The sequence below is a fragment of the Pongo abelii genome, chromosome 21 (assembly GCF_028885655.2).
Source record: "Pongo abelii isolate AG06213 chromosome 21, NHGRI_mPonAbe1-v2.0_pri, whole genome shotgun sequence".
NCBI lineage: Eukaryota > Metazoa > Chordata > Mammalia > Primates > Hominidae > Pongo > Pongo abelii.
In genome coordinates this window covers 67,850,404-67,874,146 of record NC_072006.2, presented here as the reverse complement: position 1 = coordinate 67,874,146, position 23,743 = coordinate 67,850,404, and the positions used below count along the sequence as shown (strand labels likewise).

General features: G+C 63.3%; 1 protein-coding gene and 1 long non-coding RNA gene across 7 annotated transcripts in view; one reads left to right on the top strand and one right to left on the bottom strand.

Annotated features, from left to right (window-relative positions):
* KCNQ2 (potassium voltage-gated channel subfamily Q member 2) overlaps positions 1 to 23,203 on the top strand; it is a 76,483-nt gene extending 53,280 nt beyond the window's left edge. For 2 of the 6 annotated variants that reach the window (XM_024238773.3, XM_024238775.3), the window contains 6 exons: positions 1,193 to 1,222; positions 10,092 to 10,315; positions 11,014 to 11,119; positions 11,626 to 11,757; positions 16,755 to 16,878; positions 17,968 to 23,203. In XM_024238773.3, the coding sequence (XP_024094541.1) occupies positions 1,193 to 1,222; positions 10,092 to 10,315; positions 11,014 to 11,119; positions 11,626 to 11,757; positions 16,755 to 16,878; positions 17,968 to 18,699 (1,348 nt within the window). In that variant the 3' untranslated portion in view covers positions 18,700 to 23,203. Of the gene's footprint in view, positions 1 to 1,192; positions 1,223 to 10,091; positions 10,316 to 11,013; positions 11,120 to 11,625; positions 11,758 to 13,345; positions 13,454 to 16,754; positions 16,879 to 17,967 lie in introns of all 6 variants that reach the window. The other 4 variants (XM_054542358.2, XM_054542356.2, XM_024238774.3 and 1 more) reach the window with 4 other exon arrangements.
* On the bottom strand, positions 12,276 to 13,783 carry LOC134760775 (uncharacterized). Its single transcript, XR_010138734.1, has 2 exons — positions 13,450 to 13,783; positions 12,276 to 13,338 (listed from the first exon to the last, which is right to left on the bottom strand). It is a non-coding gene; the product is annotated as an uncharacterized LOC134760775 (long non-coding RNA).
* Positions 23,204 to 23,743: the final 540 nt, after the last annotated feature.

Below are 23,743 nucleotides of genomic sequence, written 5' to 3'. Positions count from 1 at the left end.
CAGGCGTGAGCCACTGCACCCAGCCAACGGATGGGATTTCGATGAGGTTTTGGACACACAGTCCATGCTGCAGAGGGTGGAGATTTTGGGGGATCTTGGGAGGGGTGAGTGTATTCTGGACATAAGACGGACATGAATTTTGGGGGGTCGGGGGAATGCAGTGGGTTGAATGCTGGTCTCCAAAATGTCGCAGAATGTGCAAATGTGACCTGATTTGGAAAAAGGGTCCTTGCAGCTGTAACTGGGCTTGGGATCTTGAGATGAGGTCACCCTGGAACATGCTGATGAGCCTGGTGACAGCTTGAGCCCTAGCCCGGTGACAGCTGTCCTTACAGAGGTAGAAGAGGAGAAGACACAGAGACACAGAGAATGTCATGGAGAGACGGAGGCAGAGACGGGGCAGTGCAGCCACAAGCCAAGGACGCCTGGGCCACTGGGAGCTGCAGGAGGTGATGAGGGACCCTCCCCGAGAGCGTGGACCATGTTCCACGGCAACACGGTCCCTGTCACATGAAGTATTTGGAAGTGCACCAAAGAGCCTGCTTGTAACACGGCGTACCAGCCGGGGCACCAGCCCAGGCGTTCGAATGAGATTGCAGGGGCCTCCCCATGGATGAGCCAAATCACGATCCACCAATCTCTCACTCAATCCATAATGCCTTTACCCGCAGAAACAGCCCCAAATGAGACGCCGGAAGGCCCAGACAGCTTTGCCTGCAGGACGAGGCCGGGACAGTTGGTCAGCGGTGCAAACCCTGGGCTCACTGACTGTGGCGCAATGGAGCCACCCCTGGAAAGTCACGCGGAAGAGAATCATTCCATTAGGATAAGCATGGAAAAAAGAGTCGGAGCAGCTCAGTCTGTCTTGAAAATTGATTGTAAATTAAACTCCCTTTCGGAGCTTTCTTCGCAAACACATCCTTTTTGGAACTTTATTAATATTGGTGTGGTTCTGGTTAAAATGAGTGTCCGTAAATGTGGAGGGGTAGTGACCCCCAGGTCAGAAGAGCCGAGGCCCCCCGTGGAGTCCCTTTTCCCTCTCGGAGCTGCCTCCGTGGGCCCTGGGGTGCCCGTTCCTGGGGCCGTGGGCTCTCTGGGGTGGGTGGTGGGACTGTGGGGGGCTGGACTGGTTGGGGGACCCTCATGGGTGCTGAGTGGGCAGCCACTAACTCTCTGTTGCTTCTGTTTGAAGGAAGGATCCCCCGCCGGAGCCATCTCCAAGGTCAGTGCCCCCTGCTGCTACCCTGGTGTCTGCCATGTGCACGGCCATCTGGTCTCTCTGCCACACGTGTGCGCAACCTGTCATGGAGATGTGAGGGCCTTGTGTGTGCTTCCGTGTGTGACTGTGTGACTGTGTGACTGCGTGTCCAGACCCCCGCCTGGCGGTGATGTGGGCCCTTAAATCACTCTTCCTGCTCACCCCCTCCCCAGTGATTCGGTTTTACTTTGCAGCACTGTGGATCCGGGCAGCTGGGCGGCTTCTTGGGGGTGGGGGATCCCCCACCCCGCCCACAAGTCTGGCCCCAGGGGTCTCGGAGGCAGGGGGTCTCTGTTAGTGCACTCCCTCCAGCTGCAGGCACATAGCCCGAGCTCACAGCTGGCCTGAGTCGAGGCCGGCTGGGGTGAAAGCTCCAAGTGGGCCTCTGGCCTTCCCGCTGCTCTGGGTCCAGAGTGTCTGGAGCACGTAGCACGGACCAGGGCCCCTCGTCCTCCGGGGAGGGTGGGACATCCTCTCTGCCTCACGCCCCTGGATGGAGATTCTGGCCGGCCTCCTCTCCCCGTTTGCCAAGGTCAAGGTGGGCCAAGGGTGCAGGTGCTTAGCCTGGTTCCCTCTCCCGGGCCCCGAGGTTCTGTGGGTCAGGCAGATTGGAGACAGGACTCATGTGAGGGCTCTGCTGGGGTGAAGGATGGAGACAGAGAAAATCAAAATCATTTCCCAAGTTAATTCTATGTCTGCTGAGCCCCAGCCCCCCACGCATCACCCTGAGGAGGTGCCAGGCTTCTCTGGGCCCCCTGTGCCCCATCCACATGTTGCAGAGTAAATCTGGCCCCTTGGACCTGGAGTCCGAGATGGACACCTGGCTGCCCCTCCTGGACTGCGGGGTGACAGCTGGCGAGACACTGGGGGGCTTGGGTGTGAGGAGACGGAGTGGGGCTGAGCCGCGTTTTTCCAGCCATCCCACATCCCACAGAAGGGGAGTCGTGGTCAGTGCCTTGAGCTGGAAAGATGGGCAATGCTTCTGGCCCAAAACAACCAAGAAAACCACCAGGGGCTCATTCATCCTCTCAAAGAGGCTAAGGAAACGGACAAGGGCCCAGAAAGAGTTGGGTCGGCAGCATGGCCTCTGCTGGTGCCAGCCCCCAGCGCTGCCACTGCCTCCCCTGCCCCTGCCGCTGGCCCTGAGGCTGGGAGTGGCTGTGGGGATGAGCACTGTGCCCCCCACAATGGGCACCCTCGGCTGTGATTTGGGCAGAACCTCGGTGCTGTCCCAGGTGGACACGAGGCTTCCCGATGGCTTCCGCGTGGCAGGGCCCCACGCCCTTGCTGGGAGCGACGCCGGAACCCGCCCCGTGCCTCACGGCCCCTCATGCTCGCTGCCCCAGCCCGGCCCGCTCCACGTTCTCGTCTCAGCCTTTCTCTTTCTCTCTCTCCCTCCTGCCCTCCACCCCACCCATCTGGACACCCGCTGCCCCCAAGTGCTTTAATCCCTGTTACTGCCCTTCTCGGGCCCCTCTCTCGTCTGCCCTCTCTTTGGGGATGAGGTGCTGGCCCTGAAGGCGAACTCCAGGTGAGGACACGCGGGAGCCTCCGGGCTCTCCGGTAAGCTCTGTGGCTCCCCACCCCTCCCCTGTCTCTTCCCCATGTGTCCGGGGGGTCCTTGCCTGTGCCTCCCACTCCCTCCCCCACGGGCGAGCGCCCACCCGCCCCGGCCCTCCTCCTGGGACGCCTGTGGTGAGGGACGTGGGGCTGCTGGGTCTGGGGCTTCCGGAAGGTGCCTGGGGTGCGGTGGGAGTGAGGAGCAGTCTCTGCCCTTGAAGACCCTCCCTGCCCATCCTGGGGTGCTCACCTGGCAGGTCACGGGGTGGCATCTCTGTTCCCTGGCCTGGGGCAGCCGCAGCCTGTCCAGTGTAGGGCCGTGCTTAGGAAGTTCTTCCGCAATCATTACCTGCCACGTCCCTGGGCTGCTGGGTGAGGGGCCTGCTCTGCGAAGCTTGATGGGGAGCTCGGCTCCTGGCACCCTTCTGCTGCCTGACTTGAGCTCTGTGAGTCTGGTGGGACCCGTGCCTCTGCCTGCCCTTTGGAGGTGGAGCCTGCACCCCACATGGCAGGACCCTACTGGTGTCAGCTGGTCTTGGTAGGTGGATGGTGTGGACACAGGGACCCTCACTCACTGCTGAGACCCCCACCCCCATCCTGGCTCAGAACACAGGCACGTGGTGGCAAGCGACCCGGCTGGCGGGGGCTTGGTTCCCGTAGGGACCACTGGGGCTGTGCTGGAGTCAGAGGAAGTGTCTACGTTGGGGTCGGGTGGGGAGCCAGGCAGGCTGCGGGGCTTGGGCTGTGCTGCCCCAGGGGGGTCCCGGGGGGTCTCTGTGGCCACGGCGGCTCTGACTTGTGCTGTCTTGTCCCACCCCCCATCTCACTGCCTCCTGCCCCCGTGCCTGGAGGAGCCCCCAACACCGGCTGCCCCCTCATGCCTGTGTGGGCTCCCCCGTGCCTGTGTGGGCTCCTCCTCCTCTTCTCAAGCACACGTGTCTGCGTGTTTTTGGTGCATGTCTGTCCTGTCGGGTCTTGGTCAGTGTCTGTGGGTCTCGAGCTCGCTGTGGGCCTGCTTGCCTGTCCGACCTCGGGTCACGGGGCCTTCTCACGCAGTGTGGAGCTCCCTGTGGCTGATGGGGCAGGAAGGAAGCCCAGTGCCAGCTGCGGACCCCAGGGGGAGGTGCAGCTGCACGGGTCCCCCACAAAGCTTTGTGGGTCTTGGGGGGCTGTGGCTGCAGCACCTTCCTGCCAGCTCTCCCCGGCTCTCAGACCACGTTGCCCCGTACAGGAGCTGCCAGCCACGTGTGGCTGTTAAAATAACATGCATTAAAATGGGCACGATTAGAGATTCACTCTTGAGTCTCAGGTGCCTGGTGGCGACAGCCAGAGCTTCATTGTGGCTACAGGACGATCCCATTGCAGAATCGGGCGGCAAGGCCAGCCCGGGAGGGGCCTCTTGGTCAAGGCGATCATGCTGGGGTCAAAACAGGAGACCTTGGGAGGTTTGGGGAAGCGGGACTCTGCCTCCTTCATGCTCCTTCCCTGGGGTGGGGAAGGTCTCCTGGGGCCCTCCAGGCAGGGGCTCTGTGCTTGGGCCTGGGCACCCTGGTGGTGCTGGTGGGAGTCTGAGGTCTTTGCTTGCCAGGAAGGCTTGGGTGTCATCGTGGCTGGGGTGATCACAGCGGGAGAGACTCTGTGAGCAGCCAGAACCTCAGGCCAGGCGCAGGGAGCCGGCTCCCTCCTGCCCCGTCCTGCCGTCGCGTTCGTGGTTAACCACCAAACAGAGTCCAGCCTTTGCGCTACATCCCTTAGTGCCTGGGGACCCCAAAGTCGCTTGTGTACTAAAAAGCAGGACCGGCACGGGGGCTGGGGTGGAAGCTGGCCACCCGCCCTTGGAGTCTTGCAGGCCGGTGGGGCTTGGGGAAGGGTCCAGAGCCCTCAGCCTACCCGGGCGGCTGAGTGCTGCCATGACTGGAGCTAGCCGTGTCTGTGACGCCGCGCGGAGAGCTACCTGCGGGTGCTGCAGGGACGTCGGTGTCTAAACACACGTGTGTGCAGGAAGACGGGAGCCTGGGTGCTTTCTTCCTAGAGCCTGTGTGTTCTGAGTGGATGCCGTCGCCACGCTGGGGTTCCCGGGGCGCTGAGTTTGAGAAGTGCTGTCTCAGGAAGCAGTGGCAAAGTGGGTGGGGGTGGCTGGGGTGGGGAAAAGGAAGGGTTCTTGAGTTCTTGGTGATTGGTTTCATTTTTTGCTTAATCATTTGCACATTGTGATGCAGAGATAAATCACCAGGGTTTTTGGGGGGATTCTTGGGAAAATGTTCCGCGTTTTCTGAGCCTTTTCTAAGGAACGCCCCGGCGGGGAGCTGCGCTCGTGAAGGGCTTCACAATGAGGGGATCCACTGAGCCCCGACATGACTGTCCTCAGGGGAGCTCTTGAACCCCCAGATAGCCACGCCTGCAGTGGCAGCCACGCCTCCTGGGTAAACCGAGACCCACCTCCAACTGGGGGACTGGCTGGCGTGGCCAAACGTCGCCGATTGGTTTGCAAAGCGGGACACCTGCACATTTTCCTCTCTAAAATGTGTGTGCTTCACACCCACGCCCTTTCCCGGGGTCACGTCCTTCCCAAGCAGGGCTTCTGTGGTGTCTGAGGCCACATGTATTATTGTTTTGTTGGCATGAATACTGCAAAAAATAATACATCTTTTAAGACATGAACCCAAACTGTGGCTTTGGAAGGAAAAGTTATTTTTGGAGGAAAAAAAAAAACAGGGATTTTTTTTCTTCAGAAATAGGGAAGGGTTTTCTTCTCCGGACGGTGGAGACGATGGTGCACCTTCCTTGCTGGCCTTGCTTGGGCGCAAGCTCTGCCGCTGGGGACTGCACACAACACCCTGGGTGGTTGCAGTGCCTCAGTTTCCCTGCTCCCGGCTGTGTGCTGTTGCCGGCGCCCAGGACTAACTGTGCTCTCCTCATTTCCAGTAAAGGCAGCCCGTGCAGAGGGCCCCTGTGTGGATGCTGCCCCGGACGCTCTAGGTACCGCGGAACACGCCGCACGGACTGGCCGCTGCTGCACGGCTCCTCTGCCCCTCCCTGCTTACTAGAGGTTCTGGAGGAGCCAGGGGGAGGCTGGCGCCCCAACCCCAATTCTGACCCACCGTCCTCGCGGTGCGGGCTCAGCTCCCTCTATTCCAGCCGACAGCTGTGTGCAGGGCGGAGCTGGGCGAAGGCGGTTCTTCTTGCTCCCCACGCCAGGCGATGTCCTGCGCACAGCTGGAGGGGCCAGCCAGGGGCTCTGAACCCAGCAAGGCGTCCGCGCCTCCTGAGGTCCCCGACTGCTCTTCAGGGAGCGTTTCCCCTGGGGCTGTCACTCTAGCACCTCTGCTGCGCGCCTGAGGATGACTGAGCCTTCCTGGCTGCCTCGCCCGCGGGAGGCAGCTCCGTCTGTGTGTGCCGGGCTCCTCAGGGTCCTGATGCATCAGAAGCCCCAGAAAGCCAGAGGCCCGCGGCTCCCTCTCCCAACAACAGGCCTGGGTTAGGGCAGGTGGAAACAGGACGAGGGAGGAGCCGCCCCCTTTGCACTGTGGGCTCCTGGCCTGCACCGTGACCCGCACCTCCCCTGTCCCCGCGTTCCCTGTCTGCTGTCGGGTGTGTGCAGGCCTGCGCTGGGGGCCCCTCCCTCGTGGCCAGCACAGCCCAGCAAGGTGGAGGCGGCTGTGTCGTGCTCCCGTGGGGCTCTCCTTGGTGCGTGCATGCCGCCGGCGGTGCTGGCCTTGGAGGGCTGGTGGGGCTGCATGCTGCTTATCTGCATCCGTGCATGCTCCAGACCCTGCTCCATGGGGGACCCGCGACTCCATGCCACCCTCTCCCTGTGACTTTGCTGCTTGTGTGCTTGTGGGGGGGGGGGGTCGGTGCTTGCGGGGAGACTGTTGGCAGCTCCAGAGAGGGAGACGGCCGTGTGGGCTGCCCAGGGCACGGCCTGCTGGGGTGCTAGCAGGCTGTCCTGCATGTCAGAGCATCTGTTCAGGGTGCTTCTGGCCGCAGGCTGGTCCCTCAGGGCAGGGGCTGAGGTCAGGCTGCTTGGGTTCCAGAGGGGTTTGAAAGTGGGGGTGGGAGCCCAGGCCAGAGAACAACCCATGGCAGGCCCTGTCCTGCTGCGAGCAGCCCCCACGGGAGGCCCCTTCATCCTCACGCTTCCTGGGCGTCGTTGGTCCGGACACCAGCTGGGCAGGGCTCTGGATGCTCCTCAGCCTCCTGTTTCCTGCAGGCACCGCACATCTGAATTTCACCATTGGGAGGGAGGGTGGCAGGCAGGGTGGGGGTGGCGCTCTCTCAGGTGCTTCTTGAGCCTGCCCCGGCCCCGTAAGCGCCAAGCATAGGTGCCACGGATGCCCCTTGCACACAGAGGGCAGCTCTGGCCGGGGGCTCCTCCCAGGCGGGTGGCGGCAGCTTTTCGCGTGTGCTTGTTCTTGGCTTGTGGCCGAGGGAGGGCCTGCGAGACCATGCGTGCTCCTGGCCGCTGAGGCAGGCTGGCGGGGTCGGGTGTCTGCAGCACGGAGCCTCACCAGCTGTGCTTGGAGGGTGCAGAGTTTGGGTCATGGTGGAGGTCCAGGGGAGGGAAGGACATGTCCAGGCCCCACCACCCTCCTCTCCCTGGCAGAGCCTCCCTCGAAGATCTGAGGTGGGAGTGGAGCCCGATACCCGGGACAGCAGGGCCACGCCGAGGCCAGGGCAGGCTCCTTCCCGCCGGCTCTGTCTGGGGCAGTGCACGTGGGCTGCGTCCCGACGGCCTCTGGGGCTGTGCTGGGCATCGGATCCAGCAGGGCGTGCCTGCTGCCGGCGGGGCTGTGGCTCCTTGTCGTGGCCGGTGGGGGATCCCCCCTGAAAAATGGGAAGCAGACGTCGGGGCTGGGTCTTCTCTCCTGGGGCCTGTGGAATCCACACCACTCCCTTCCTGCAACTCCCTGCGGACTGTGGGGCCTGACCCTTCCTGGCCGGCACGTCTGTGTGGCCGCCTGGGTGTTTGACCCGTTCCTCTCCGGGGCCGCAGGTGGGAATCTGATGCCCATTCCTCAAGCTGTGCCTTTCCCACTGCAAGCCCTCAGCACCAGGCTCTGCCCAGAGACCAGCCAAGGGCAGCCCCGAAGCTGCAGTTGGGCTGACTGGCTCTGTCCTCCACCCAGTGCTTTGCCAGCTGCCATGAGAAAGGAGGTGGCTGCTTCTCTCTCTGGTGACTGGACCTGCCTGGGGTGGAAACGCAGAGAGGAGGAGTTGAATCTTCCAGTGACTCCCACTTGCCCCGAGACCTGCCTGAGCGGGGCCAGGAGGGGCCTGTTCTTGCCTCTGAAATGGCTCGTGCAGTGGAGAGAGAACGTTCCAGAAGCCAGAGTCCCGCTGAGCCTGTGCCCATGTGCTCCCTGGCCCCTATCCGGTTCTCCCTGACCACCTGGGCTTTTGTTGTTGGGACGGGGACCAGAGGCCGTTGGGACAGAGGCCCCCACGGCACCAGGACCCTGAGCACCCCTGGCCCCCGTGGGCACGCTGTGTTGGCCTCAGGCAGTACAGGGCTGTGGACTCAGGGCCGGAGTCCTGAGCGAGCCTGTACCATCGGCTCCTGACACCCCCAAGCATGCGACGCCTCGGGACTCGGGGGATCTCGGCCGCTCCGTCTCTGCTTCCCCGAGCGGGCACCACACCCAGGGGCTTCTTTCTCTCAAAGATGACTGAATGGGCACAGATGGTCTGGGTGGTCACCTGCTGCCCGGGGGATGGGGTGGGGAGGGGCAGCCAAGCCATCCACGTGCCCAGGCTAGGCAGACGGGCGCGATGGGCTCTCATGTCTGTGGCTGGTTATCTCTGTGCCGTCTGGTGGGCGTGTCTCTCTGGCTGTGGGTCCGGAGGGGGCGCTGATGGTGGCTGCTGACCGGGGCCTCAGTCCCTCGCTGTTGGCTGGGGAGCCGCCATGGGATCAGGCAGCCCGTGAGGCACTGGGCTTCCTCTCAGAAGTGCGTCAGGGATCTGCAGGGCCTCCCCCACCGAAGGCTTGTCTCAGGCCCTAGGAACGGTGCTCTGGGCCCTGCCCAGAACCACCCTGAGAAGTTCTGCGGCTGCTAAGCATGGCTGGGCATGAGCGGGTCCCCAGTTCATGAGAGCCCCACTGTCCTCAAGGGAGCCAGGGGGTTCTGATGCTTTCCAGACCTCAGGAGGCCACATCTGCCTGGCGCATCCCAACCACCAACCGCAGTGAACCCTCCCCTCCCCTCACTGTTGCCCGGCGGACGCTGGAGTTGAAGAACTTGGGTGCAAACCCGTCTCCACGGTCGCCAAAAAACTTGGGCAAGGCAGGCCCAAGGACCCCCCGGGGAATATGGAGCTGGAGACCCAGCCAGACACAGCTGCAAATCCTGCTTCACGGCTCGCAGGCCGAGGGGGCTGGGCCACAGCGCTGTGGCTTCGGAGGCTGCCTCCCCCTGCCCTGGGGCAGGACTTGGATAGTGAGGCTTGTTGCTTGAGGCCCGGCTGGCGGAGGAGCCCCGTTATCCGTTCCTTCCTTCCAGAAGCTGGAAGGAGCAGTTCTCTGACACGCACCTGGTGGGAGGGGAGCCCGACAGGGGAGGCCTGAGCCCTCCTGAAGCCCATCCCACCAGGCAGCCCCCGGGGATGGGTGGAAAGGCCCGAGTGTGGCTGAACGAGAGTCCGCCGCAGACTCCGCCCCCAATGTCCTTGTTGTCCCCTGGCCCCTCAACTCTGGGGCAGAAAGAGAGGGACAGGCGGCAGGAGGGGAGGAGGGAGGCTGCTTCCTGGGAGCAGTTACGGGTGTGAAAAGGCCATAGGGGAAACCATGGGCTGGGCCGGGGCAGACAGAGGTGCCGGAGGAAGAGCCGCAGCCCCGGTGTTTGGGATGCCCGTTGCCCTGAGTGTCACTGGGTGAGGGGCTGGCAGGACAGTGTGAGGAAGGCTCCGGTACCTCGTGATGGTAGCGGAAAGTGATTTAAGAGTCCACAGACATCAACTCCCCCCACATGGCCAAGCTCTGGCCACGCCTGAGCCAGCCGGGGGAGCTTGCCGCCCACCCAGCCTCCCCTCCCTCCCTCCCGCCGGGTGCTCAGTCCCCGTGGCCTCCCCTCCCTCCCTCCCTCCCTCCCGCCGGGTGCTCGGTCCCCGTGGCACCTGCTCTGAGCCACCTGTGTGGCTGGCTGTTCTTCAGACCTGTGTCTCCCTGTGGCGCATGGGCGGCGTCGGCCATGAGCAGACACGGCCTGTGTTCTTTGCAGAGTGACTTCTCTCGCTGTTTTTCTGTCTGTCTGTCTGTCGGTTCCCGTGGGAGCAGCCAGAAGGTCAGTTTGAAAGATCGTGTCTTCTCCAGCCCCCGAGGCGTGGCTGCCAAGGGGAAGGGGTCCCCGCAGGCCCAGACTGTGCGGCGGTCACCCAGTGCCGACCAGAGCCTCGAGGACAGCCCCAGCAAGGTGCCCAAGAGCTGGAGCTTCGGGGACCGCAGCCGGGCACGCCAGGCTTTCCGCATCAAGGGCGCTGCGTCACGGCAGAACTCAGAAGGTGGGTCTGGCCACAGCGCCACCCTCTCCGGGGATGGACCTGGTGGCCGAGCTACTGGGGCCACCCTGTGGCATCACAGCTGCTTTTGCTTGCTCTTGGAGTAGGAACCCCCCCATCCTTTAAATTGAGGTGAGACTCATGCAACCTAAAATTAACTATTTAAAAGTGTAGGAATTCAGTGGCATTTAGCACACTCACGGTGGAGTTGTCGCCACCACCTCAGCCTAGTTCCAGAACATTCTCATCACCACAGAAAGAAACCGTGACCCCATCAGTAGTCACCCCATTCCCCGCCTCAGCCCCAGCACCCGCTGCTCTCGGGCCGTGAGTGTCTGTGGCTCCCACATGGGGCCGTTGGGTCTGGCTTCCTTCACTGAGCCTCAGGTGTCAGGCCTGCACCTTCCACTGTTAACATCTGTGTGTGGATGCGCCATATTCCGTTCATCCATTGGCCGGGGTGTCCTTTGACGCCCCACATCGGCCACTCCCTGTGGCCACAGCCTGCCGGGGAAGGTCCTGACTCGAGAGCAGCTGGATGCAGATTGGTGGGTTTCCAGAAAAGCAGGTGCACCCATGGGGCACCACAGGGAGCCTCGAGGGGCTCCCTGGTGCTCTGTCTAGCCGGTGTGCCCTGCAGGACCCTGGGAATAGGTCTCCCGGCCCCCTCGGCCCCTCACAGCCTGTCTCCTTTCCCCCAGAAGCAAGCCTCCCCGGAGAGGACATTGTGGATGACAAGAGCTGCCCCTGCGAGTTTGTGACCGAGGACCTGACCCCGGGCCTCAAAGTCAGCATCAGAGCCGTGTGGTGAGGCCCCTGCCCAGCCAGGAGCCTGGGGGAGTGAGGAGGGGCCTCCCGCTCGGTGGTCCTGCCTGCTGCGGGTGCTCATGGTGCTGGACAGTGCTGCCCAGAGTTAGAGTCTACCGGGAAAAGAAAGGGCTAAGACACGGGTGGACCTGGCTGAATGTCCTGGAGTCCACTCCTCTGGGACTCGGGCGGGTTTCGGGTGGGACGCCGGTTCAGCAAGAGGCCTGAGGCCCAGCTCCACCTGGCTTAGGAAGCAACTCAGCCACCTTGTGCCTGCTGTGGCATGGAGTCCAAGGGGGCATGGCCAGGCCTGTAAGCCCCACCTGTCCCGGGCATAGCAGGGCCACGTACAGGCCCTTCTGTGTGTGGAGCCGGTGGGCGGCAGACAAGAGGGGCAAGTCCAGCCATCTCCAGGCGCTGCGGTCTCAGAGGTGCTAGGAAGGTCCTGGTGCATGTGGCCGGGGGTCTCTGGCCCAGGGCTCACGGCCCCACTCGCCCCCCTGCAGTGTCATGCGGTTCCTGGTGTCCAAGCGGAAGTTTAAGGAGAGCCTGCGGCCCTACGATGTGATGGACGTCATCGAGCAGTACTCAGCCGGCCACCTGGACATGCTGTCCCGAATTAAGAGCCTGCAGTCCAGGCAAGAGCCCCGCCTGCCTGTCCAGCAGGGGACGAGAACGGGGTGGGCTTCTGGGACAAAGCCCGCTGTGGCCCACGGTGGGAGTGCAGGGGGTGTGCGGGCGGGGCCTCCTCCCCACCCACGTCGGCCTCTGTCAGCTTCTGTTGTGTCTTCACAAAGTCTGTTTTAATATCTCTGCTGTCTCTCCCATCTCTCCCCCATCCACACTGCGGTGGACAAGTGCGTGCACCCGTGTGTGTGGGTCCCTGAAAACGTGCGTGTGCATGTGTGTGTGTATAAGTCACGCATGCACACATGTGTGCTTCTGCACAGGTGTATGTGTGTGGTTGTATGCACGTGTGGTTCTGCTCTGCCATGTATGCACGTGTGTGGGGGGTGCATACATGTGTGTACACATGTGTGCATGTGTGTGCATGTATGTTGGGGATGGAGTAATTCTGTTGAGACATGAAGCTGCAGGGTTCCCGTGGGCCCCACCAGGCATCTGTTATGCTACTTGGCACCTTTTCTTCTTCTACCTGCCCTCCTTGGCATAGGTGTCCCCTAAGTCCACACACGTGCTCACACATGTGCAGCCTCAGGCACATACAAACAAGGATATACACATGAGTGGGTGTTTATGTTGCCTGTAATGGGGACACACGGCTGTTGGGAGTCTCTCCTGCAGTAGGGGACGTGCTCCTGCCTATCAGGGTCCCCTCCCTCTCCCAGGCCCCCCAACCAAGGCTGTACCAGTTTCCCAGCCCTGGAAGCGAGGCTGGGCCCCTCTTACAGGGAGAAGGCTGGGATGGTCAGGGACAGCCCGAGGGTCACAGCCCAACTCTGGGCCCTCCAGCGGGAGTGAAGCTCTCATCTGAGGAAGTTGAGAGCCCCACCCTGGGGCTCCTGCCCAGTCCTGCTTCAGGGGGCCAGGGAAGGGGCGCCTCCAGGCCTTAGCCCACTCCTGCTGTGCAGGGGCTGCTGAGCCATCCCCTTCACCCTGCTGGGCTCCAGCTGCGAGGCCTCTTTCCCAGCGTCTTCTCTGGAGCAGCGGCCAGCCCTGGCTGCGTGTGCGTGTGCGTGTGCGTGTGCGTGCAGAACACCCTCCTGTCTTGACTTCTGTGCTTTGTCTCCACATCTCTCTCACTTCAGCTGTTTTTGTTCGCCAGGATCTCTTGTCCTAAATTTTCCCTTTCCTTCCCTTTCTCTCTGGAAAAACAAACAAAACAAAACAAACAACCCAAGGACCCCAGGAGTCCTCGGCCGGCTCCTGACAATGCGTTTCCCGTTGCCCTGCAGTGGCCTGTCTGGTACCGGCTCCCGCTGCGGGCACCTCCCCTGCACTCCATGCTCCGGGATGCGGCACCCGGGTCTCCGCAGTGGGGTCGCCCGCCGCCCGCTCCCGAGTCAAAAGCTTTGCTTGAAACACGGGAAGGACTTGGCAAATCCAAGGTCCAGCGAGGCGGCATCCGCACCCTCTGTGGGAGAGCGCCTGTTTCGACGGAGCCTCACTGTTGCTTCCGTTTCCGCCAGTTCCTGGCCAGTTCCTCCTTTCCTGTAGCTTTACGATGCATTTTGCTGGTGTCTCTTTTCTTGTTTACTCTGCCAGGATAGATATGATTGTGGGTCCCCCACCCCCTTCAACTCCCCGGCACAAGAAGTACCCCACCAAAGGACCCACGGCCCCTCCGAGAGAGTCACCCCAGTACTCACCTAGGTTAGGATGCCAGCGCCTCTCCGACGTGTCTGTGGAATGGCCGGTCCCTTCGCTCCAGGCCACATGACGGCAGCACCTTGTACCACCCTTTCCCCGGGACAGAGGGGACACTCGGGTTTTCTCTGTTCCTGAAAAAGCCACAAGAGGGAGAAGGCCCTTCCTCCGCCAGGGCCCCAGGCAGGCTGTGCCCGTATCAGGACTGCCGGGGGCCCCACTGCTCCTCTCGACAAGTGCCCTGGGGAAGCCGGGGGCTCTGTGGACGCCCTGTGAGACTTCCCCCTGGGGTTGGGAGGCCCCCGGGCAGCACCTCCAGGATCAGATGCTATCAGACCTGCACGGACGTCCCTCTGGCCCTGCCCCTGCCCCCTGGACAGGCCCCTCCTGGCCGAGGGCTCTCCAGCCTCCCCAGGCACTGACCTGCCCCTCAGCACCTGCCCACTGCGGGGGTGGGCCTGGCCACGTGCACGGCCTAGACCTGGGCCCTGGGTGGCTCCGAGCAGGTGGAGCCGCATCTCTGTGGCTCTTCCCTCTCGTGGAAGATACAGACGGTCACAGCATCTATCCCTTAGGCCACCGGGAAGAAGCGTGAGAAGAGGCCTGCCAGGTGCCCGGCACAGGCGTGCGCTCCAGCAGCTCTGGTGCTGGCTTTCAAGCTGCCAGCGTCCTAATTAGTGTTTTTGATAAGGGAGCTGGTGAGAGCCCCGGCTGATGGGCAGAACAGAGGTGCGGCCCAGCTCCACGTGAGCTGGCAGAAGCCAATTCTTTAGGGATTAATTCAGACTTTCCAAGGGCTTCCTGCCTCCCAGGGACTATTCAGATGATGGTGGTTCTCTGTCTTCTGGCAAGTCTGACTGGCTGAGGGAGGGTAGAGCCCCTGGGGCGGAGGCCTGGAGGCTGAGCATAGACCCCTGGCCTTCCCTGACAGCTCAGGGCAGACAGTTTCTGGGCACAGCCAATGCCAGTGTCTGGGCAAATGAAGCCCAGGCCTGAGCTGGTGGGGACAGCGTCTGGGGTGAGTCTGACCCCTCCTCCCTCTGTGGTGGGGTTTCTGCCTGTGAGGCCGAGGGTCTGTGCACTGGAAATGTCAGCCCCGTGCTCCTCCCGTGAGAACGGAGTTTCTGGGAGCAGGCAGGGCTGTGTCTGTTACTGCCCAACCCAGGGTAGCCCCGGACAGAGTTTGCCGGGTTCCCTGCTCTGTGGTGCCCCCCAGGCCCAAGGGTGCTGTGCCCTGGGGCTGGTCCTCCATCCTCCTGTGCCTTGCCGCAGGGGACAGCAGCTGGGCATCCATAGCTGTGAGCTCGGAAGGTTCACACAGCGGGCCAGGGGGCCAGTTGGAGCGCTTGCCCCACCTCACAGGGCACTGAGCACTCAGGGATCAAGTCTCCCCCAGCCAGGGGCCCAGGGCAGGAGGGGCACAGGGTCCTCGGAGGAGCCCCCAGCAGCAGCTCCAGGCTGAGCCCGTGGCCAGGGCTCCTATTGGGACTGAGCAGGCGGGCGGCCCGTCATGTGGCAGGGGCGAAGGTGCTGAGCATCTGCCTGGACTGTGTGGATGCCCCGAACACCAGGGACTCCCATCTCCTCCCTCGCCACTGGTGTCTGCTCGGAGCCAGAGGGTCCCCTCCCGCCGTCCCCTCCCGCCCTCCTGGCCCTATTGCATGAGTCCAGCATGAAGCCCCGCAGAGCATGAGGAGCTGCACTGTGGCCGACGCGAGCCTGAAACCCCCTCTGTTTCTCGCAACAGAAAGAAGAAAACACCCCTGGCCCGCCCTCCCCCCTCCCATCACAGGGAGGTAGGGCAGCCCCCCCCATCAGAGGCAGGTAGGGCAGCCCAGTGGCAGGAAGTCCCTCCCCCGCCATCAGAGACAGGTAGGGTCGCCCAGTGGCAGGAAGTCCCTCCCCCCCATCAGAGGCAGGTAGGGCAGCCCAGTGGCAGGAAGTCCCTCCCCCGCCATCAGAGACAGGTAGGGTCGCCCAGTGGCAGGAAGTCCCTCCCCCCCATCAGAGGCAGGTAGGGCAGCCCAGTGGCAGGAAGTCCCTCCCCCGCCATCAGAGACAGGTAGGGCAGCCCAGTGGCAGGAAGTCCCTCCCCCCCATCAGAGGCAGGTAGGGCAGCCCAGTGGCAGGAAGTGAGGGCTTGGCCCCGTCGGCTGGTGTGGGGCACTCTTCATGTACCAGGCCCCAGTCCAGGGGAGATTCGGGAGCTTGTGGCCTCTCCCGGGTGGGTCCTGCTCAGCCACATCCCGTCTCGAGCTGCCCTTGTCCAGCTGGGCTTTTGTAGACTTACTGCAGTGTCTTCGTTTCCAAGTGAGTTCCCATGTAGCTGCAGGCCTCAGTGCACACCCACCGTGGTGGCCCCTGCCAGCCCAGCAGCGGCCGTGACTCTGTGGATACCAGACTGGTCAGAAGCCCCCGTCCCTGAGGGCAAAGGAGCCTCCCTCCTTTCTTATTGTCATGAGTGACCTATGGCCTCATTGGAGATCAGCTCAGCTGAATTCTGCATCCTGCACACACACATGCACACATGCAAACATGCACACTCTTGCACACATGAACACATGCACACACGCGTGCACACACAAACTTGTGCAGTGCACATGAGGGCACACACATGCACATCTGAGTGCACACACACGTGCACACACAGACCCTTGCAGCTTTGTCTCCCCTCCTCTGGTTTGTGCGTTGGTTCCTGTGCTGCTCTGTGCCCTCCCTCCTTGTCCTGGTGCATGGAGCCGCAGCTCTCACGCCTTTTCTGCTTCTGTTGTCCCCGCCGCAGACATTTAACTCTGTCCCCATCAGAGCCGGTGGGGCCCATGGCTTCAGTGGCACATTACGTAGGAGTAAAGCTCCGGGGTGGGCACAGGTAGGGGGAGGGACATCCTCTGGAGTGGGCTCCAGGCCCTGCAGTGGGAGACCCTCCATGGGCTGTGGGACCAATAGGCCTTGGGCAGGGAAGAGGGTGAGCAGGTGGGGCTGGCTGGAGGGGGCGGTGTGGAGCCGGGAGCCCACGGAGAGGAGCCGGGCGACTCAGCCCTGGTGGGAGCTTCCTTACTTTACTCCTCGCTAATGTGCCAGGCCCCTCGGGGACAGAGCGGGCAGGAGCAGGACCTCGCGGTGCCAGAAGACGGGCTGAGAACGGGCGCACCTCGTCCATCTGTCCTGGCACCCGCTGCCCCCTGGTTGGCTCTGGGGTGGGCCTGCAGCCTAGACCCAGGGGCACTGCGGCCTGGCCCAGGAGGAGAGGGCAGGGGCCCTGCTGCACCCACCCGAACTCACGCTTTGGGGTCTCTGTTCCCGGTAGAGTGGACCAGATCGTGGGGCGAGGCCCAGCGATCACGGACAAGGACCGCACCAAGGGCCCGGCCGAGGCGGAGCTGCCCGAGGACCCCAGCATGATGGGACGGCTCGGGAAGGTGGAGAAGCAGGTGTGAGAGGCTGGGCGGGAGGCGTGCGGGGCTGGAGGGCTGTGTGTGGGGCGGGAAGGGTGCGGGGCTGGAGGGCTGTGTGTGGGGCTGGAGGGCTGTGTGTGGGGCGGGAAGGGTGCGGGGCTGGAGGGCTGTGTGTGGGGCTGGAGGGCTGGAGGGCTGGAGGGCTGTGTGTGGGACGGGAGGGGTGCGGGGCTGGAGGGCTGTGGTGCCTGCTGTCGACCTGTGGCAGTGTGGGCTTCAGGGGCTGGGTGCCACGGAGGGCTCTGCAAGTCTAGGGGGTACATGGCCCTGTCACCACTGAGAGCTGCTCTGTGCAGACCCCTCACACCCCACTGTGAGCCCCCCACCCCCGGCCTGGGGTGCCTTCCCTCCTGACAGTACCCAAGGGCCAAAGTCCCCAGGAGTCCTGGGTGGGGGCTGCTGAGAGGCGGGTCCCTCAGGGGTTCCCTGTGGAACGTGCCAGAAGTTGTATCTGCCTGGCCTTCCTCCTCTCTGTCCTCTTTGCCCGACACCCCAGCCACTCTCTTCTGGGGGTGCATTCTCAGAAACCACTGCAGAGGACCCTTGTTTTGGGGTCTGCTTCTGAGAGCTGGGCCTGAGCAGTGAGTGAGGAACCGCCAGGTCCTGCCCTGTGGGGCTTTCCCTGAAGGGGGTTCCACGGTGGGCAGCAGGAAGGCCTGGCTCTGAACACACGCCCCAACCGTGGAGCTGGAGGCTGAGCCCCCGGGGTCTGGGAAGGAGGAGGAGCTGCTCCTGGGCCTCCTCTTCCTGCTCCTCCAGCTTCCAGGGAGGAGGGGTCCCCCCTCCCTGCACCTCTCCAGGGAGCAACCCAGGTCCCCCCACCTCCTGGGACCAGCCCAAGTCGACCGACTTCCTGGGAGTGGTCCAAGTCCCCCCATCTCCTAGGACCATCTTGGGTCCCCCCATTTCCTGAGACTAGCCTGGGTCCCCCGTTTCCTGGGACTAGCCTGGGTCCCTCCTGTTTCCTGGAACCAGCCTGGGTCACCCCATTTCCTGGGAGCAGCCTGGGTCCCCCCATCTCCTGGGACGGGCCCTCGCAGCCCAGCCCAGCAGCCCCTTTTGCAGGTCTTGTCCATGGAGAAGAAGCTGGACTTCCTGGTGAATATCTACATGCAGCGGATGGGCATCCCCCCAACAGAGACCGAGGCCTACTTTGGGGCCAAAGAGCCGGAGCCAGCACCGCCGTACCACAGCCCGGAAGACAGCCGGGAGCATGTCGACAGGCACGGCTGCATTGTCAAGATCGTGCGCTCCAGCAGCTCCACGGGCCAGAAGAACTTCTCGGCGCCCCCGGCTGCGCCCCCTGTCCAGTGTCCGCCCTCCACCTCCTGGCAGCCACAGAGCCACCCGCGCCAGGGCCACGGCACCTCCCCCGTGGGGGACCACGGCTCCCTGGTGCGCATCCCGCCGCCGCCTGCCCACGAGCGGTCACTGTCCGCCTACGGCGGGGGCAACCGCGCCAGCATGGAGTTCCTGAGGCAGGAGGACACCCTGGGCTGCAGGCCCCCCGAGGGGACCCTGCGGGACAGCGACACGTCCATCTCCATCCCATCCGTGGACCACGAGGAGCTGGAGCGTTCCTTCAGTGGCTTCAGCATCTCCCAGTCCAAGGAGAACCTGGATGCTCTCAACAGCTGCTACGCGGCCGTGGCGCCTTGTGCCAAAGTCAGGCCCTACATCGCGGAGGGAGAGTCAGACACCGACTCCGACCTCTGTACCCCGTGCGGGCCCCCGCCACGCTCGGCCACCGGCGAGGGTCCCTTTGGTGACGTGGGCTGGGCTGGGCCCAGGAAGTGAGGCAGCGCTGGGCCAGTGGACCCGCCCGCGGCCCTCCCCAGCACGATGCCTCTGAGATTTTGAGGCGGGAACCCTCCGGGGCCCTTTTCTTACAGTAACTGAGTGTGGTGGGAAGGGTGGGTCCTGGAAGGGCCCATGTGGGCTGAAGGATGGGGGCTCCCGGCAGTGACTTTTTACAAAAGTTATTTTCCAACAGGGGCTGGAGGGCCGGGCAGGGCCCTGTGGCTCCAGGAGCAGCGTGCAGGAGCAAGGCCGCCCTGTCCACTCTGCTCAGGGCCGCGGCGGCCATCAGCTCGGTGTGAGGAGGGGTGGGAGTGATGACGGGGTGTTGCCAGCGTGGCGACGGGCGGGGGGTGGTCTCAGCCGAGCCCAGGGGAAGCACAAAGGGCAGGCCTGTTCTGTGAGGACCTGCACAAAGGGCGGGCCTGTTCCGTGAGGACCTGCGGCCTTGGGGCCTGGTGGGGTTTCCGGGCAGCTACAGGCGGGTGTAGCCGGCCGCTACGCGTTGCCTCTGCCCCCACACCTGACCTGCCCGGTGGGCTTTCCGGTCCCCCACCTCAGGGGCGCCCAAATACAGAGCTATTGGTCGGCGTCTTCTCCCTGTACCTTCTGGGATCTGAGGGCTCTTTCCATGGGAGCCAGCCCCGACGTGGAGACCTTCGCCTGCAGCTGAGGAGTGGGTGGGGCCTGGGAACCAAACTGGAGCCCAGAGTGGACGTCCAGCCCTCTGGTCTTGGCCTCTAGGGGGAGGGCCTGGCTCACGGTGGGGCCAGGGAGCCAGCTCCGAAGGGTCTTCAAAAAGGGGGTCCTTGGGGGCTCCAGCTGCCTCACCCTGGCCTTTCCGTGGGTGCGTGAGAGCCAGCAGCACCCCAGCCTCGGAGACTGGGCGGGGCAGGATCCCAAGTCCTCCCCTCTCTCCTGACTGCCCTGGCCGGGTGCCGGCACCGCGAGACCCGCCCGGTGAGCAGGCCTCACAGTTCTTAGCCAGGGCCTCACCTCGCCTGTGTCCCACCAATGCCCCGACAGACCCGGGGCAGGGCTGGGCCACGATGCAGCGGACCAGGATAGCCTCCACCGTCAGCACAGGGCCGCCCTCCCCGCCTTTCCGGAGGAAACCACTCCCACCTCAGCCCAGCTGAGCGCCCTCCCTGGCTCTCCTGCCCCCTGGAGCTGATGGCCCCTTCTCCACTGACCGATTCCTTAGCTGGGCCTCTTGGGGTCTCGGGCCTCAGGGGTGCACCGTCCCACGCCCGTCCTGTTGTGGGCATGGCACCGTGGCCCTTGGGGCAGGCGGCTCTGATGGGGGAGCGAGTCCCTAGCTCCAGACTTAAGCACCAGAGCCCGGGAGCATCTGGCATTTGGCGTGACGGCGTCGCAGGCGGGCCTGGACTCCCTGGAGAGTGGCCTCCCCGGGAGTGAGCAGGGCTGGGGTAATGGGCGCAAATACTCCTGCAGAGCAAGTGCAGGGGAGTCCTGGGCCCGTTTCTTCTCCACCTGCGTTTTCAGTGCACTTGGCTTGGCCGGGAGGTACTGAGGCCCTGAGGCCAGCAGGGGAACCCTTCCTGAGGGAGAGGACTTTGAAAGCAGCATTTGAGGGTCGTACGCCCCTGGCTGGTGGGGGTCCTGGCGCTCAGGGTGTTTGGGGAGCCATGTCTGGCGTCCGTTGTGGGGAGCTGCTACCCTGCTCTCTTTGCTTACCTCCAGCCCAGCCAGGGCACTCCCAGGCCCTGTCGCCATTGAGGTGCCTCCACTGGGCTGTCTCCTCACCCCTCCCTGTGCCGGAGCCTGTCCCAAAAAGGTGCCAACTGGGAGGCCTCAGAAGCCACTGTCCAGGCTCCCACTGCCTGTCTGCTCTGTTCCCAAAGGCAGCGTGTGTGGCCTCGGGCCCTGCGGTGGCGTGAAGCATCCCTTCTGGTGTGGGCGCGGCTGCGTGTTTTGGGGGCAGCGTTTCATGGCGGTGCCCTTGCTGTCTCCCTTGGGCTGGCTCGAGCCCGGGGTCCATGTCCCTTCTCCTTCCCTTCATGGGACAGGGAATCCATAGTGGGGCCCACAGGCAGGGGTATGAGTGCGTCCCACCCAATGCAGCACCAGCCCCGGCCACCGCTCCCTGTGTCCCCAGTTCCATCTCAGCTACCTGGACTCCAGGACCCTGGAGAAGGGAGACCTGGCAGTGGAGGGAGGCTGTGCTGTGTGTCCCCCACCAGGTGTGGCCCCACCTGCCCTTTCCTCCCCCCATGAGTAGCCCCGCCTGCTCTTTCCTCCCCCCAGGTGTGGCCCCGCCTGCTCTTTCCTCCCCCCGCCAGGGCCCCGCCTGCTCTTTCCTCCCCCTGCCAGGGCCCCGCCTGCTCTTTCCTCCCCCTGCCAGGGCCCCGGCTGCTCTTTCCTCCCCCCAGGTGTGGCCCCGCCTGCTCTTTCCTCCTCCCCCCAGGTGTGGCCCCACCTGCTCTTTCCTCCCCCCACCAGGTGTGGCCCCACCTGCTCTTTCCTCCCGTGGGGCCTCTGAGGCATGAGCACCTGGGCACAGGTTGGGGCTCTGCAGGATGAGGAAGATAGGCCAATCCCTTCCCTCCCAGAAGCTGGCCGCCCAGCAGGAGGGACTGAAGCCAGACTCATGTCCAGCAAGGAACGTGTGGTGTGTCCCCTGGGAAGTCTCTGGCCCCTGGGAAGTCTCTGGCCCCTGGGAAGAGGGAAGGTGCACGTCCTGGGATGGTTGGGGGGCCCCGTTTTGGGAGACAAAGGGGTAGAAGATCTGTCTTGGGCCCCCCCAGACTCCAGCCTGAGCAGTGCAGCCACCTACTGCCCCACCTCAGAGAAGTGCAGCAGAAGGAGGCTGGAGGTGGTGCGGTGCTGCCTCGGGTGTCTGCGTGAATGAGCGTGGCCAAGGACCAGTGCTGCCTCATGGCAAAGAGCTCCCACAATGTTTGTTAGAGTGCACATCCCTACATGCCCACTGGCACACACACGTGCTCACATACGTGCCCGCATACAGGCATACACATACACGCTTGCACACATGCACACACGTGCACAGATGAGATAGCACACACATGCACTGACCACACGTGTATAAACCATGCACAGTACACATACGTGCATACACATGCCTGCATACAGGTATACACATGCATGCTTACACGCACATGCACAGATCACACATGTGCACACACATGTATAGCTCACACAGTATACACATACACAAGTGCACAGACCACACAAAGCACTAACACATGCACACACAAAGTGCATAGGCCACACACAGCACATGCACACAAGTGCACAGACTACACAGCACACACAAGTGCACAGACCACGCACAGTCCACGTGCACACACAAGTGCACAGACCACACTGCACACATGCACACACACGTGCGTGTGTGCGTGCACATTCCTTGCGCTTCCAGCCTTGGAGCCCTTCTGTCTCTGGTCTTTCTCTTTGACCCTGCTGGGTTTAAGCTGCCTGGGGAGGGGCTACAAGGAGTAATTGTGGCTTTGGGGGTCGTGGTGATGCTGGAATGTCAAGCCCCGTGGTGGGGTATCTGACTGTCCGGGCTCCTGGTCCGCAGTGGCAGAGCGCCAGGCAGAGCCCAATCAGGGTCTCGTGCTGCCCTTCCCCCCCACAGCCTGGCAGCCATCCAGAGGAGGGGCTCTGCCAGATGCCAAGGTGCCCCGGCGTCCGTATGGGTGTCCGGATGGGTCCTGTGTTTGGTCTGCCCTGGAGGTGCTGGGCCCTCCTGGGATGGGTGGCTCAGCCTCGAATCCCAGGCCCCAGCCCAGGCAGGTGCTGCTGCCTGTTGTGGTTTCCGGGCCCAGCTTCTCCTTATCCCTCTGCATAAAATTGCAGTCCGTGAGTCTTCCAGCTGCCACCACGGCTGGCACACGCTGGGGGAGGGCCCCTCCCATGCCTCCCGCACACAGCCGTCTGAGCAGGGCAGGTGCCCGACACCCGCCACTGGAGGACACGCTGCCTCTCAGCGATGCTCCTACCTTTTGGGGGACCTCATCTCAAGCCCCCACTTGGAGGCTGAAATCACCCCAGGCACTGTGAAGGCTTCTCCAGGGGGAACCCTTTGAGCTGTGGGTCTGATCACCCCAAGTCCCGCCCAGAGGAGAGGCACAGCCAGGGCGTGTGGTTTAATGTTTGCCCCCTTCGGGGCTGGAGGTCTCAGTGTTTCTAGATTCCAGACCCTGCTGCTGGAGAGACCTACTGCCAGAGAGAAGGGGAGGAGGACTCCAGCTGGGCTCGGTCCCCCACAGTCAGGGACCCCCATAAAGGACACCCCCTTCTCTCTAGAAAGAGCTGGGCTCTGAGCTATTTCTAGTCACTTCCCAGAAGCCGAGGAGCCGAAGGAGCTGTGAGAGCTTTGCGGAAACGCCCTTGTCCCTGCCGCCCTGAGCTATGAATGCCGTACAGAGCAGAGGCTGGGGTATTGGCAAGATCACAGGTTGACACTGCACAGCCCCATTGACACAAACCCTCAAAGCAGACGTGAGAGGGACGGCTCACAAGGCTTGGACCTGCCGTGGAGGGTGCCTGGCAGACGTGGTGTGAGAGGGACGGTTCACAAGGCTTGGACCTGGTGGAGGGTGCCCAGCAGACGTGGTATAAGAGGGACGGTTCACGAGGCTTGGACCTGGTGGAGGGTGCCCAGCAGACGTGGTGTGAGAGGGACGGTTCACGAGGCTTGGACCTGGTGGAGGGTGCCTGGCAGACGTGGCGTGAGAGGGACGGCTCACGAGGCTCGGACCTGGTGGAGGGTGCCCGGCAGACGTGGTGTGAGAGGGACGGTTCACGAGGCTTGGACCTGGTGGAGGGTGCCCAGCAGATGTGGTATAAGAGGGACGGTTCACGAGGCTTGGACCTGGTGGAGGGTGCCCGGCAGACGTGGTATAAGAGGGACGGTTCACAGGGCTTGGACCTGGTGGAGGGTGCCCGGCAGATGTGGTGTGAGAGGGATGGCTCACGAGGCTCGGACCTGGTGGAGGGTGCCCAGCAGATGTGGTGTAAGAGGGATGGTTCACGAGGCTCGGACCTGTTGGAGGGT